Source organism: Lepidochelys olivacea (assembly GCF_965140295.1).
Source record: "Lepidochelys olivacea isolate rLepOli2 genome assembly, chromosome: 2".
In the NCBI taxonomy this organism is placed as follows: Eukaryota; Metazoa; Chordata; order Testudines; family Cheloniidae; genus Lepidochelys; species Lepidochelys olivacea.
The window spans coordinates 271,429,781-271,441,978 of NC_140412.1; the positions used below are offsets into that span (position 1 = coordinate 271,429,781).

The window sequence follows — 12,198 nt, forward strand, 5'->3', positions numbered from 1 at the left end:
GAGATCCCCCACCCCCACCATGCACCCCCCCACATCCTCCCCTCCCCCCACGCACCCCCACTCCCTCCCCCCCACCATGCACCCCCCACGCACCCCCACATCCTCCCCTCCCCCCACCATGCACCCCCACTCCCTCCCCCCACATCCTCCCCTCTCCCCAGAGATCCCTCACTCCTCCCCCGCCATGGACCCCCCACTCCCTCCCTCCCCGCCACCAGATATCCCCCACTCCTCCCTCTCCCCACATCCTCCCCTCCCCCCAGAGATCCCTCACCCCCCCTCCACCATGCACCCCTCACTCCTCCCTCCCCCCAGAGATCCCTCACTCCTCCCCACCATGCACCCCCCTCCCTCCCACATCCTCCCCTCCCCCCAGAGATCCCTCACTGCTCCCCCACCATGCACCCCCTACTCCCTCCCTCCCCCCAGAGATCCTTCCCCCCACCCCCACCATGCACCCCCCACTCCCTCCCTCCCCACATCCTCCCCTGCAGATATCCCTCACTCCTCCAACCATGCACCCCCACTCCCTCCGTCCCCACCCCAGAGAGAACCCTCACCCCACCATGCACCTCCACTCCCTCCTTCCCTGCCCCCCGAAAGATCCCTCACCCCACCCCCCACCATGCACCCCTCCCCCACTCCCTCCCTCCCCAACATCCTACCCCCAGAGATCCTTCACCCCACCCCCACCCCTCCCACACTCCCATCCTCCCCTCCCGCCGAGATCTGTCACCCCTCCCTCACAACCTGTCCATTCCCCACTTCCTTCCTCTCACCATCTCCTCCCCCAAGAGATCAGTCATCCCACCCCCACCATGCACCCCTCCCCCACAACCTGACCCTCCCACCAAGAGATATCACCCCACCCCCACATCCTCCTCCCTCACTTCTTCCCCACACCCTCCCCCAAAACCCACCCCCACACTTCCCTGGAGAGATCCGGCTCCTCTGGGACCCCCATCACCTGGCTCCCCTCCCCTTCCCCCACAACACATCCTACCCCCAGCTGGAGAGACCAGGGATCCAGCTCCTCTGGGGTGGCTTCAGCTGGCCCCCACTCCTCTCCCTGCACAGACACCTCACACCCCCACTGGAGGGAGCAAGGAGCCATCACCCTGTCCTCCTGCCCCTCCACACACTGCATCCCTCCCCCATGCCCCCTCCTCTTCCACCACTCCCTCCCTGGAGAGGCTGGGCAGGCAGTTCTGGTCCAGCAATCACTCTGCCCCCCTACCCCGGAGAGAGCAGGGAGCCGGCTATTCTGGTCCAGCAATTACCATTCCTTTCCCCCATGCCCCCCATACACATCTCCCCTGCCCCACTCTCCACTCACTCACTCCCCACACCCTCCCCCAACACATACCAGCCAAAGGAGATTTTAGTCATTCACGGGTTTTAATTTTAAAAGAAGCATTACTGAGAAACATGCTCCACTGACCCAGGCCCCATCACCCCCCAGGAACCCTAGGGGGCAGGACAGGCAGTGCCCTGCCAGCTGGGCCTCCCACAGCTGGGCCCCCTCCCGAAAGGGCCAGACCACGCAGTCAGCCCCTGCATGAGCTGCAGTGTCCCCCCACCTCCACTCAGGCATCAGCTGTGGGCCCAGCCAGAGGGCCCAGGGGGTGAAGAGCTCTGCCTTCAGGGCTCTCCCCTTCTTGGAGGCACTGCTCCCCCGCGCAGCCATGGGCTAATCGATCACCAAGTTGCAAGGACAGCAGGAGGTCCAGGACTCCACACAGCAAGGAAAGTGTGAGAACGAGAGCGAGAGAGTGTGTGTGTGTTTGTGTGAGAGAGAGAGCGCGCGCGCGCACTGGAGTGTGCAGGGGAAAGAAGGACACGCAACAGCACCTGGACTGTATGCCAGTGTGTGGGTGAACAAGCTCTGAGCACGAGGGCCTAGTCTATGCACAAGCACGTGCAAAGAGCAGATGGGGGTGGGGCGGGTGGAGTCTGGGCAGATTCCCTATTTGCACAGCACAACTCCTCAGCAGCAGGTGCTGGCAGAGGAACTGGTTCAGGAGGAGACCCTAGCCTGTCCTGCAGAGCTGCTTGATCCTTATAACCAAGAAGTCCTCTCTCCTTCCTCAGAGGCAGGAAGAAACTGCCCCCTTGTAACAATTAAGGATCTGACTCCCACCCTGACAAAAACCACCCTGAGTGCCATTGTGGGAGGGGGTAACCTCACTGGACTGCAGCATCCCTCCTCTCAGCCACCAGGTGGAGTGGGGGGTACGGGACTCGGAAATAGGGGCCACAGTCACTGCCCCGCCCTCCTGCTGGGCAGCAGGACTCATGCTACAACAGCAGACTTGGGTCCCTGTGGGCTGGGGGGGTCTCTGTCATCAGCCCCACCGCAACGGCTGAGCAGTACAGCCCAGTGGACGGGCGGGCGGGCTCTGCCCAGAATGGCACGGGTTCTCCCGGCTGGCGGGGTTCGGAGGCTCCGTGGGCAGCGTTATCTGCGGTACAGAGCGAAGGCCATGAAGCTGAAGAGCAGGGTGAGGCCGGCCAGGCAGGAGGTGGCGGTGGCGGTGAAGACATGCTGGTATTGCAGCTGGACGTACCACAGCACAGCCAGCATAAGCGCGAAGAGCGGCAGCATCAGGCTGCCCACGCTGAGGGCTGTGTGCACAGGGTCAGCGGTGGCCCGGAGGCCAGCAGCCACGGGGGCTGGGCCATGCTGGGAGACGTGGCAGTGCAGAACGCTGTTGTGGGTGAGGTGCAACGCAGCCAGGCTCTGAGCATCGTCCCGCAGCAGCTGGCCCTGGTAGATCAGACGCACCTGGTGCTCCTGGCCTGGGAAATGGGCCCTGAGGTGAAAAACACAGGGAGGGAAACGTCACAGTCACAGACAGAGTCCACCATCCCTACCTTAAGAACATCAGAACAGCTACACTGGCTCAGCCCAACGGTCCAGCTAACCCACAGTCCTGTCTGCTAACTGGGGCCGGTGCCAGGTGCTTCAAAGGGAATGAATGCAATAGGGTGATTTATCAAGTGGTCCATTCCATCATCCTCTCGCAGCTTCCGGCAATCAGAGGTTTAGGGACACCTGGAGCGTGGGGTTGCGTCCCTGACCTTCTTGGCTAATAGCCATCGATGGATCAGGAAATGATCTAATTCTTTTTTGGACCTAGTTATAGTCTTGACCTTCACAACACCTCTGGCAAGGAGTTCCACAGGCTGACTGTGCATTGTGTGAAGAAGCACTTCCTTTTGTTTGTTTTAAACCAGCTGCCTATTAATGTCATTGGGTGACCCCTCGTTCTTGTGTTATGAGGAGGAGTAAATAACACTCCCTTATTCACTTTCTCCACACCCATCATGATTTTATAGACCTCAATCCTATCGCCCCTCAGTCATCTCTTTTCCAAGATCAACGGTCTCTAATCTTCTCCTCAAATGGAAGCCGTTCCACAACCCTAATCATGTCTGTTGCTCTTCTCTGTACTTTTTCCAATTCTAATAAATCTTTTTGAGATGGGGTGACCACATCTGCACGCAGTATTCAGGGTGTGGGCATACGATGGATTTATATAGAGGCTACGTGATATTTTCTGTCCTATTATCTATCCCTGTCCTAATGATTCCTAGCATTCGGTTCGCTTTTTTGACTGCCTCTGCACATTGAGTGGATGGTTTCAGAGAACTATCCACACTGACTCCAAGATCTCTTTCTCGAGTGGTAACAGCTAATTTAGACCCCATCATTTTATACGTAGAGCTGGGATTATGTTTTCCAATGTGCATTACTTTGCATTTATCAACAGTGAATTTTGTCTGTCATTTAGTTCCCAGTCACCCAGTTTGGTGAGATCCCTTTGTAACTCTTCACAGTCTGCTTTGAGTACAACCTTCCTCCATAAGGCTCCATACCCCCATTACGGGGGGGCTTGGCTGTGCCCAACTCCCCATGCATCTCCATCCCGGGAGCCTGAATGCAAGCCCCCTGCCACCGAGCCATATCCATCCCCATCCCCAGGCACCTGGCTGCACAGCCTTCCCCCACATATTCCCTTCCATGGTCTGTCATTTTGCTGCGTGCTCTCTTTGTCCTAGCAGTGTCCCATCATGGTCTCCCCAGGCCAGTCTGTGCTCTTGTGCCAGGGTGTCCCCCACACAGCACCCATCACCCTGGTCTGTGAATCTGTGATCAATGGCACCAACGGTGCTGCCTAAGCCACAGGTATGAGCTGGCGCACACAAGCCTATCCCCCTGGGGAGGGATGGTAGCAGAAAGCGGTCCAGGCTCCAAGCCGTGTCCAGCACGTTCAGTGCAGGAGAAAGGAGGGCAAACTGAGGTTCAAGGGATGCCAGAGCCCCCAGATGGGGAGGGCAGAGGCAAGGAGGAGAGAGGGAGCCTGCCTGGCTGTGAGGCTGTGCTCCAGAGCTCCATCTCCTCCCCACAGCTTGCTGCTGCGTGGCTTCTCACCTCTTCAGAGAGCCGACGGTCTCCTCTGGGCACACAGTGGCCAGGCGCTCCGTGTCGTTCAGGAACTTCAGCCTTAACACTATGGTGCGGTCCGTGGGGCTACTGTCTGTGGCCTCGGGGCTGGCACCTATGTCTCCAGCGGGCTGCAGGGGGCACTGTGGAGATCCAGGGCTGGCCCGGTGCCTCAGCCCTGGAGCAATACCGTCAGGCCCATCTGGCATGGCACCTGCTGAAGACTCCGCTTCTTCCTTGGGCTCCCCTGCCGCTGGGGTTTGCATGCTGGTTTCCATCGGCCCGTCCTCCAGCAGGCTCTCTGTCCCAAGCTGTCCAGCTGCCAGAGCGGGGGAAGCGGCAAAGACCTGGTCTCCCCGCTCTGAGGTGTGCGTAGAGACCCATGCAAGCGCCAGCACCAGCAGGATGAGCAGCAGGGCAAAGAGGATGGTGACTTCGTCCCCCACGCCCTCAATCAGAGCCATGGCAGCTGGGCAGTGCTGGGCACAGCAGGCTTACCAAACTGCAGAGGGACAAAACAGCAGCAATGAGCCCTGGGAGCCAGTATCCTAGGCACACACCCTCCCAGACAGTGCTCAGGAGCACGGCAGGCCCTCAGCTTCCCACCCAACAGGGACTCTCTCCGGGTTGGGCCTGGCCCACAGGGCACAACATTAATGCCCCAGGGAGGAAGGTCCTGGAGACACCCCCCATGCACCTGGGCAGTAAGTGCAGGGTTCAGCCGAGTTAGAGGGATGCTGAGCCCAACAGGCCTAGATCTCTGAGCCTATTTGTTCGCATCACCCTCCTCGTTCAACTCCCTTCCCACTGTCCCCACTCAGGTAGTGCAGTCTAGCTAAGGCTGCCTAATGCTTCCCACTAGCTGCCCCTTTTCAGTTGCTCCTAACTTTGCAAACTTCAACTGTTTTTATTTGGGGGGGTGGGGGGAAGGAGGGACAGGCTGTGTGTGCGGTGGGAGAAGAGACAGACAGGTATATGCTAGGAGACAGGGACAGGCAGGGGCAGAAGGGTCTATAACCGCTAGACATGCTCCTCTCCACAGCCCAGAATGGAATTCTGGATTCCTGACCATCAGCATTCCTCTGACGCAAGCCAACAGATGTGCAATCCACTGACAAAGCACGTGTCCTGTCCTACCCCACCTAGTAGCAGACACACACAGACAGTTCCTCTGCTAGCCTGAGTGGTAGAGTCAGAGATGTTAAGACCAGAAGGGAAGTAGTATGATCATGTAGTCTGACCTCCACGGGGAGAGGACTGTGCTGGGATCTAAAGGTGTCAGGGGCCAATATGGTTCCACACGATGGAATTTGTTTTTTCACTTTGTTTTTTAAAAAAAAAAAGTCAGGTGGCTACATTAACAAAAATCTACACTAGAAGAATGCTGAGATTGCAAAGCTGAGCACTCAAAAGATAGGAAGTGCCAGAGTTAAGATTACAAGAGCATCCTTAAATTGACTCCATGTGCATGTACTTACAATACAATCTTTAATTACTTGATCACATACTACATTACCCATAGGACCCCTGACCCTCAATCAGTGTACAGGATGGATGGGGCTGTGGGAATGAATCATGTCTGCGTAGTGAAGGATGCTGTTGTCTTTAGGGCGCATTTCTTGCCGAAGCAGGAAGTGTGTATCCATCCCTCACCCCCTTTACACAATTATTTGTAGATACCCTTCAATGATGGGCACATGCCAACAAGGGCATTCCACTCCACCAGGAAAGTGTGCAGTGAATGAGGCAGGGGAAAACAGGAAGAGAAAGAATGTTCTTGTGGCAAAGGCAATTGAATGCTGTCCTGGAAAACTGGAGTCTGTCCCTGCCTCTGCCATGCAGTTCCTGGGCGATGCTGGGCAACTCACTTAAATCAAACTTTTCAGTGTGTTCTCATTTTCTGGATGTCTGACTTGAGACCTGGGGTCTGATCTGCAGAAGTGCCAAGTGCTCATGATGGCAACTGAAGTCAATCAGAGCTGTGCTTTGAACATCTGAAGTGTTATAAAATGCTAAGCTCCTCAGCCTCCAGGCATCTCAAATCAAGCATCCAAAACTAGGGGAAGCTTTTGACAATTTTTGCCTTAATCGCTTGGGCTCAGATCTTCAAAAGTCTAGGCACCTGTCCCAGCCCCACAGCCTAGTCTATACCCCAGCATGTAACCAGTCCCCTTAGTGTGCCAGGTCCCAAGGACCCACAGTTCCACTGGGGCAGGTCTGTAGCCGTCAAGGCTCTGGAACTGGCCCTTCAGCCCCAGCAATCCCTCTCTCTCTCTCTGTGGGTCCCTACAGTGAATCCCCAGCCAGATGCCTGCAGGGCCCCTTCATGGCATCATGCTCCCTGCAGTCAGTATCTGCACTCACAGCAGGCAGCCCTCCCAAAACAAGGTAACACTTTATTGGTCGCCTGGCTTCAGATCCTGATAGCAGAGGGGCAAAGGTGAAGGCAGAGTTCAGCCCGGCCAAATCTAGGCCAGGGCTGCCTTGAAACCATCTTGGCTCTCTCCCTTTGTCCTTAGTTCCAGCCAGGTGCCTGTCTCCAAAGGCCAACTTAGCCTAGTCACCTGACCCCTCTCCCCTTTGTTCTCCACCTGGCACCTTTGCTCTGCTTCCCTGCAGATAGATGGGGAAAAATCTCCCTCCTGGCCACTGGGGATTCCACTGTCTTATGGATCCTGGGTGGTTTCCAGCCAGTCCTTATCAACCCATTCATGCAACCCCCCTCACCTGCCCCGCTCTGCCCCAAAGCAACTTTTTAACCCTTTACGCTCCATGCAAAGCACTGAAGGAAACTAGGAATCTCCGACTGGGCATCCAAAACTAGTGGAAACGTCGAACAATATTTTCCTTACTCTCTCGGACTCAGATCCTCAAAGGTCTAGGCATCTGAACATCCCCTGATTTAACTGAGAGTTAGGCAGCTAAATCCTCTGAGGTTCGGTGCCGTCGTTCCCGATCTATGAACTGAGAATATCACAGTCTAATCTCACAGGTGTGTTGTGAAGAGAAATTCATCTTTTCCCAAAAGTGAAACAACGTGAAATAAAACGAAAACCTCAACCAGCAACAGCCGTTCTAGGGCTCCTGTCCTGACTGGGCATTGCAACCTGGTACATAAGGTCACAGCGTCACACTCAGGCTTGGCCCAGCCTCCTCCTTGCATGGCAAAGGGGCACCCCTAAATGGTCCAACTTTGAGTGACTGATCTTGCAGCACCGCTCAGGTTTGGTGGAGGAGCAGCCAGGTTACAAGCCTGTGTGGCAGGTCGCAACACTGAGAGTGAGGAGCCAGGCCCAGCCCCAGCGGACAGGAGCCCTAGAGCTGCTGCTGCTGGTTGAGGGTTGGGTGAGCTGGCTCACAACCCAGTTCGCACCACCCAGGGCAGAACCTGTAACCAACCCCCTCCCCCGCTGCCACATCTGGATCAAATGAAACAACAAGGAATTCCCAAAAACTAAAACCAAAAATAAAAAGACTTCCCCTGGGCTCGCTCCACAAGATTAGTTCTGCTTACTGACCATCAAAACCCAGCCCTGAATACAAAGCCTGGGATCACATGCCAATTAAGGACAAAGAGCATTAAATAGCTACTCACTCAGGGCTTGTCTACACTACCGCACAGGGTTGATCTAAGGTACGCAACTTCAGCTATGTGAATAGCGTAGCTGAAGTCGACATACTTAGATCTATTCACTGCGGTGTCTTCACTGTGGTAAGACGACAGCTGACGCTTCTCGTTCTGGTGGCGTACCGGAGTGGACGGGAGAGTGCTCAGCGGTCGATTTATTGCATCCTATACTAGATGCCATAAATTGATCCCCGTTGGATTGATCGCTGCCCGCCAGATCCGGCGGGTAGTGTAGACAAGCCCTCAGTGAGCACCTTTCATTCAGACACTGAATGAGGCAAGAGATCCTGTGGAAAAAGCAGTAAGTGATCACGTACTTAAAGAAGGTATTGTCATGCACATGCACAAGGGAGCAAATTAAGGCTATTTCCTAACTTTTGAGTGCTTTACTTTATAAGCTTTATTTTAAATGTAGCTTTTTTGTCAGTTATTATTATTATTGGTCTTGATGGCATATCTATTCTCAACCAGGGGCATGCAGAGGTCTTCCTGGGGGTACATCAACTCATCTAGAGATTTGCCTAGTTTTACAACAAGCTACGTGAAAAGCACTAGTGAAGTCAGTACAAACTAAAATTTCACACAGACAATGACTTGTTTATACTGCTCTGTATACTATACACTGAATTGTAAGTACAATATTTATAACCAACTGATTTATTTTATAATTATATGGTAAAAATCAGAAAGTCAGCTATTTGTCAGGAATAGCGTGCTGTGACACTATGTATTTTTACGTCTGAGTTTGTAAGCAAGTAGTTTTTAAGGGAGGTGAAACTCGAGGATGCACCAGACAAATTAGCCTTCTTTAAGTGGAACAGCAGTCTGGAAAGGCCGAGAGCCCCTGCTCTAAGGTATGGACACATGTAACTAAAAGAGACACTCTAAAGCCAAAGGAATGAGTTTGGGGGCAGGTCTCTGGCCTGTGTGATGCAGGAGGCCAGACTATCTGATCACAGTGGTCCCTGCTGGTCTTGGACTCTGTGAAGAACAAAAGGCTTTAGCCCTGCCCCAAGCAACTCACAATCTATACACGTGAGGGACAAGGAGGCAAGTGACCACCGCAAGCCAGCCGCCCAGCCTCCCGGCCGTCAAACACCTCCAGAGGGAGGAAGCCAGCGAACCCTCCAAGTTACTCCCTGCAGGGCCTGCCGCTCGGGCACTCTGGGCGCGAGTGTCTGAGGGAGTCTTTGGGGCACAGCCCATCTGCGTTGCTGGGGAGCACACCACCGGTGGGAAGCAAATTACAGAGGAGGATGCATGAGCAGGCCTGCCAGAGAGTGCAGAGGCAGCATTCCCGCAAGAGCTGCTGAGTTGGGAGCCAAAACTGCAGCAGGGAGAGCATGTTAGCTGTGGGGGAGGTTGAACAGGGGTGGAAGGGGGGCACAAGGCTAGGTGGGGTGAGGGTTAGATGGGGCGGGGGAAAGGGAGAGGAGGCAAGGGGGCAGGTCGGGCAGGGGAAGGGGGGCAGCAGCGGGGGGGGCACCAGGCTCGGCGGGGGGGAGTTGGATGGGGGCAGCAGAGGGGGGGCACCAGGCTCGGCGGGGGGCAGGGAGGCAGCAGCGAGAGGGGGGCACCAGGCTCGGCGGGGTTAGATGGAGGGGAAGGAGGGCAGCAGCAAGGGGGGGCAGCAGGCTCGGCAGGGGCGGGGTTAGATGGGGGGGCAGGGGAAGGTGGGCAGCAGTGGGGGGGGCACCAGGCTGGGCAGGGGCGTGGTTAGAGGGGGGCAGCAGCGGGGGGGGCAGCAGGCTCGGCGGGGGCAGAGTTAGATGGGGGGAGGCAGCGGGGGGCACCACGCTGGGCAGGGTTCGATGGGGGGGCAGGGGAAGGGGGGCAGCAGCGGGGGGGGGCAGCAGGCTCGGCAGGGGCAGGGTTAGATGAGGGGGCAGGGGAAGGGGGCAGCGGGGGGGCACCAGGCTGGGCGGGGTTAGATGGGGGGCAGCAGCGGGGGGGGGCACTAGGCTGGGCGGAGTTAGGGGGGGCAGCACCGGGGGAAGCACTAGGCTGGGCGGGGTTAGATGGGGGCAGCACCGGGGGGGGCACTAGGCTGGGCGGGGTTACATGGGGGGGCACCAGGCTGGGCGGGGTTAGATGGGGAGCAGCAGCGGGGGGGCACCAGGCTGGGCGGGGTTAGATGGGGGGCAGCAGCGGGGGGGGGGCACTAGGCTGGGCGGAGTTAGGGGGGGCAGCACCGGGGGGGGCACTAGGCTGGGCGGGGTTAGATGGGGGCAGCACCGGGGGGGGGCACTAGGCTGGGCGGGGTTACATGGGGGGGCACCAGGCTGGGCGGGGTTAGATGGGGAGCAGCAGCGGGGGGGCACCAGGCTGGGCGGGGTTAGATGGGGGGCAGCAGCGGGGGGGCACCAGGCTGGGCGGGGTTAGATGGGGGGGCAGCAGCGGGGGGGGGCACCAGGCTGGGCGGGGTTACATGGGGGGCAGCAGCGCGGGGGGGGCACCAGGCTGGGCGGGGTTACATGGGGGGCAGCAGCGCGGGGGGGGCACCAGGCTGGGCGGGGTTACATGGGGGGGCAGTAGCGGGGGGGGCACCAGGCTGGGCGGGGTTACATGGGGGGCAGCAGCGGGGGGGCACCAGGCTGGGCGGGGTTAGATGGGGGGCACCAGCGGGGGGGCACCAGGCTGGGCGGGGTTAGATGGGGGGCACCAGCGGGGGGGGCACCAGGCTGGGCGGGGTTAGATGGGGGGGCAGCAGCGGGGGGGGCACCAGGCTGGGCGGGGTTAGATGGGGGGCAGCAGCGGGGGGGCACCAGGCTGGGCGGGGTTAGATGGGGGGCAGCAGCGGGGGGGCACCAGGCTGGGCGGGGTTAGATGGGGGGCAGCAGCGGGGGGGCACCAGGCTGGGCGGGGTTAGATGGGGGGCAGCAGCGGGGGGGCACCAGGCTGGGCGGGGTTAGATGGGGGGCAGCAGCGGGGGGGCACCAGGCTGGGCGGGGTTAGATGGGGGGCAGCAGCGGGGGGGCACCAGGCTGGGCGGGGTTAGATGGGGGGGCAGCAGCGGGGGGGCACCAGGCTGGGCGGGGTTAGATGGGGGGGCAGCAGCGGGGGGGCACCAGGCTGGGCGGGGTTAGATGGGGGGCAGCAGCGGGGGGGCACCAGGCTGGGCGGGGTTAGATGGGGGGGCAGTAGCGGGGGGGGCACCAGGCTGGGCGGGGTGGGGGGGGCAGCAGCGGGGGGGCACCAGGCTGGGCGGGGTTACATGGGGGGGCAGCAGCGGGGGGGGGCACCAGGCTGGGCGGGGTTGGGGGGGGCAGCAGCGGGGGGGGCACCAGGCTGGGCGGGGTTAGATGGGGGGGCAGCAGCGGGGGGAGGCACCAGGCTGGGCGGGGTTGGGGGGGGCAGCAGCGGGGGGGGCACCAGACTGGGCGGGGTTAGATGGGGGGGCAGTAGCGGGGGGGGCACCAGGCTGGGCGGGGTTAGATGGGGGGGCAGCAGCGGGGGGGGCACCAGGCTGGGCGGGGTTACATGGGGGGGCAGCAGCGGGGGGGGCACCAGGCTGGGCGGGGTTACATGGGGGGGCAGCAGCGGGGGGGGGCACCAGGCTGGGCGGGGTTACATGGGGGGGCAGCAGCGCGGGGGGGGGGGGGGCCGAGCCGGACCGGCGGGACCTCTGAGCCCCGAGCAGATACTCACCCGCCTCCTCCATCCCGGACCGCTCGCTTCCGGCGCCAGCGCAGGGCATCCCGGGACGCGTAGTTCTCCCCGGCGCAAGGCATTCTGGGATCTGTAGTCCCCGTCCCGAGCGCAGGGCATCCCGGGACCTGTCGTTTCCGCACTGCAAGGCATTCTGGGACCTGTAGTTCCCGCCCCCGAGCGCAGGGCATTGTGGGGCCTGTAGTCCCCGCCCCAAGCACAGGGCATTGTGTGGCCTATAATTCTCCCACTCCAAGCGACGGGTCTTGTGGGGCCCGTAATCACATTACACCCTCACCCACAGAGCACAGGGCATGGTGGGGCCCGTAGTCAGATTACACAGGCACAGGGCATTGTGCGGCCTTCATCACAGAATCACAGAATATCAGGGCTGGAAGGGACCCCAGAAGGTCATCTAGTCCAACCCCCTGCTCGAAGCAGGACCAATTCCCAGTTAAATCATCCCAGCCAGGGC

The 12,198-nt window shown here is 59.2% G+C and overlaps 1 protein-coding gene across 4 annotated transcripts; it reads right to left on the minus strand.

The window, feature by feature from the left end:
- Window positions 1-1,379: 1,379 nt before the first annotated feature.
- On the minus strand, window positions 1,380-11,796 carry TMUB1 (transmembrane and ubiquitin like domain containing 1). Of its 4 annotated transcripts, none has more exons than XM_084619304.1 (4): window positions 11,724-11,770; window positions 8,128-8,362; window positions 4,436-4,949; window positions 1,380-2,813 (listed from the first exon to the last, which is right to left on the minus strand). In XM_084619304.1, the coding sequence occupies exons 3-4, from the start codon at window positions 4,909-4,911 to the stop codon at window positions 2,459-2,461; spliced, it is 831 nt and encodes a 276-aa protein (XP_084475430.1). In that variant the 5' UTR covers window positions 4,912-4,949; window positions 8,128-8,362; window positions 11,724-11,770; the 3' UTR covers window positions 1,380-2,458. The 4 variants fall into 4 exon arrangements, with proteins under 4 accessions (XP_084475430.1, XP_084475429.1, XP_084475428.1 ...); XM_084619303.1 differs by having other exon boundaries at window positions 8,043-8,362; XM_084619302.1 differs by lacking the exon at window positions 8,128-8,362 and having other exon boundaries at window positions 11,724-11,796.
- Between the last annotated feature and the right edge of the window lie 402 nt (window positions 11,797-12,198).

Coding starts and splice junctions, on each gene's coding strand:
- TMUB1 (XM_084619302.1), bottom strand. CDS start 4,911: ATGGCTCTGATTGAGGGCGTGGGGGACGAAGTCACCATCCTCTTTGCC. Junction 2,814..4,435: donor ACCGTCGGCTCTCTGAAGAG/GTGAGAAGCCAC, acceptor TTTTCACCTCAG/GGCCCATTTCCCAGGCCAGG.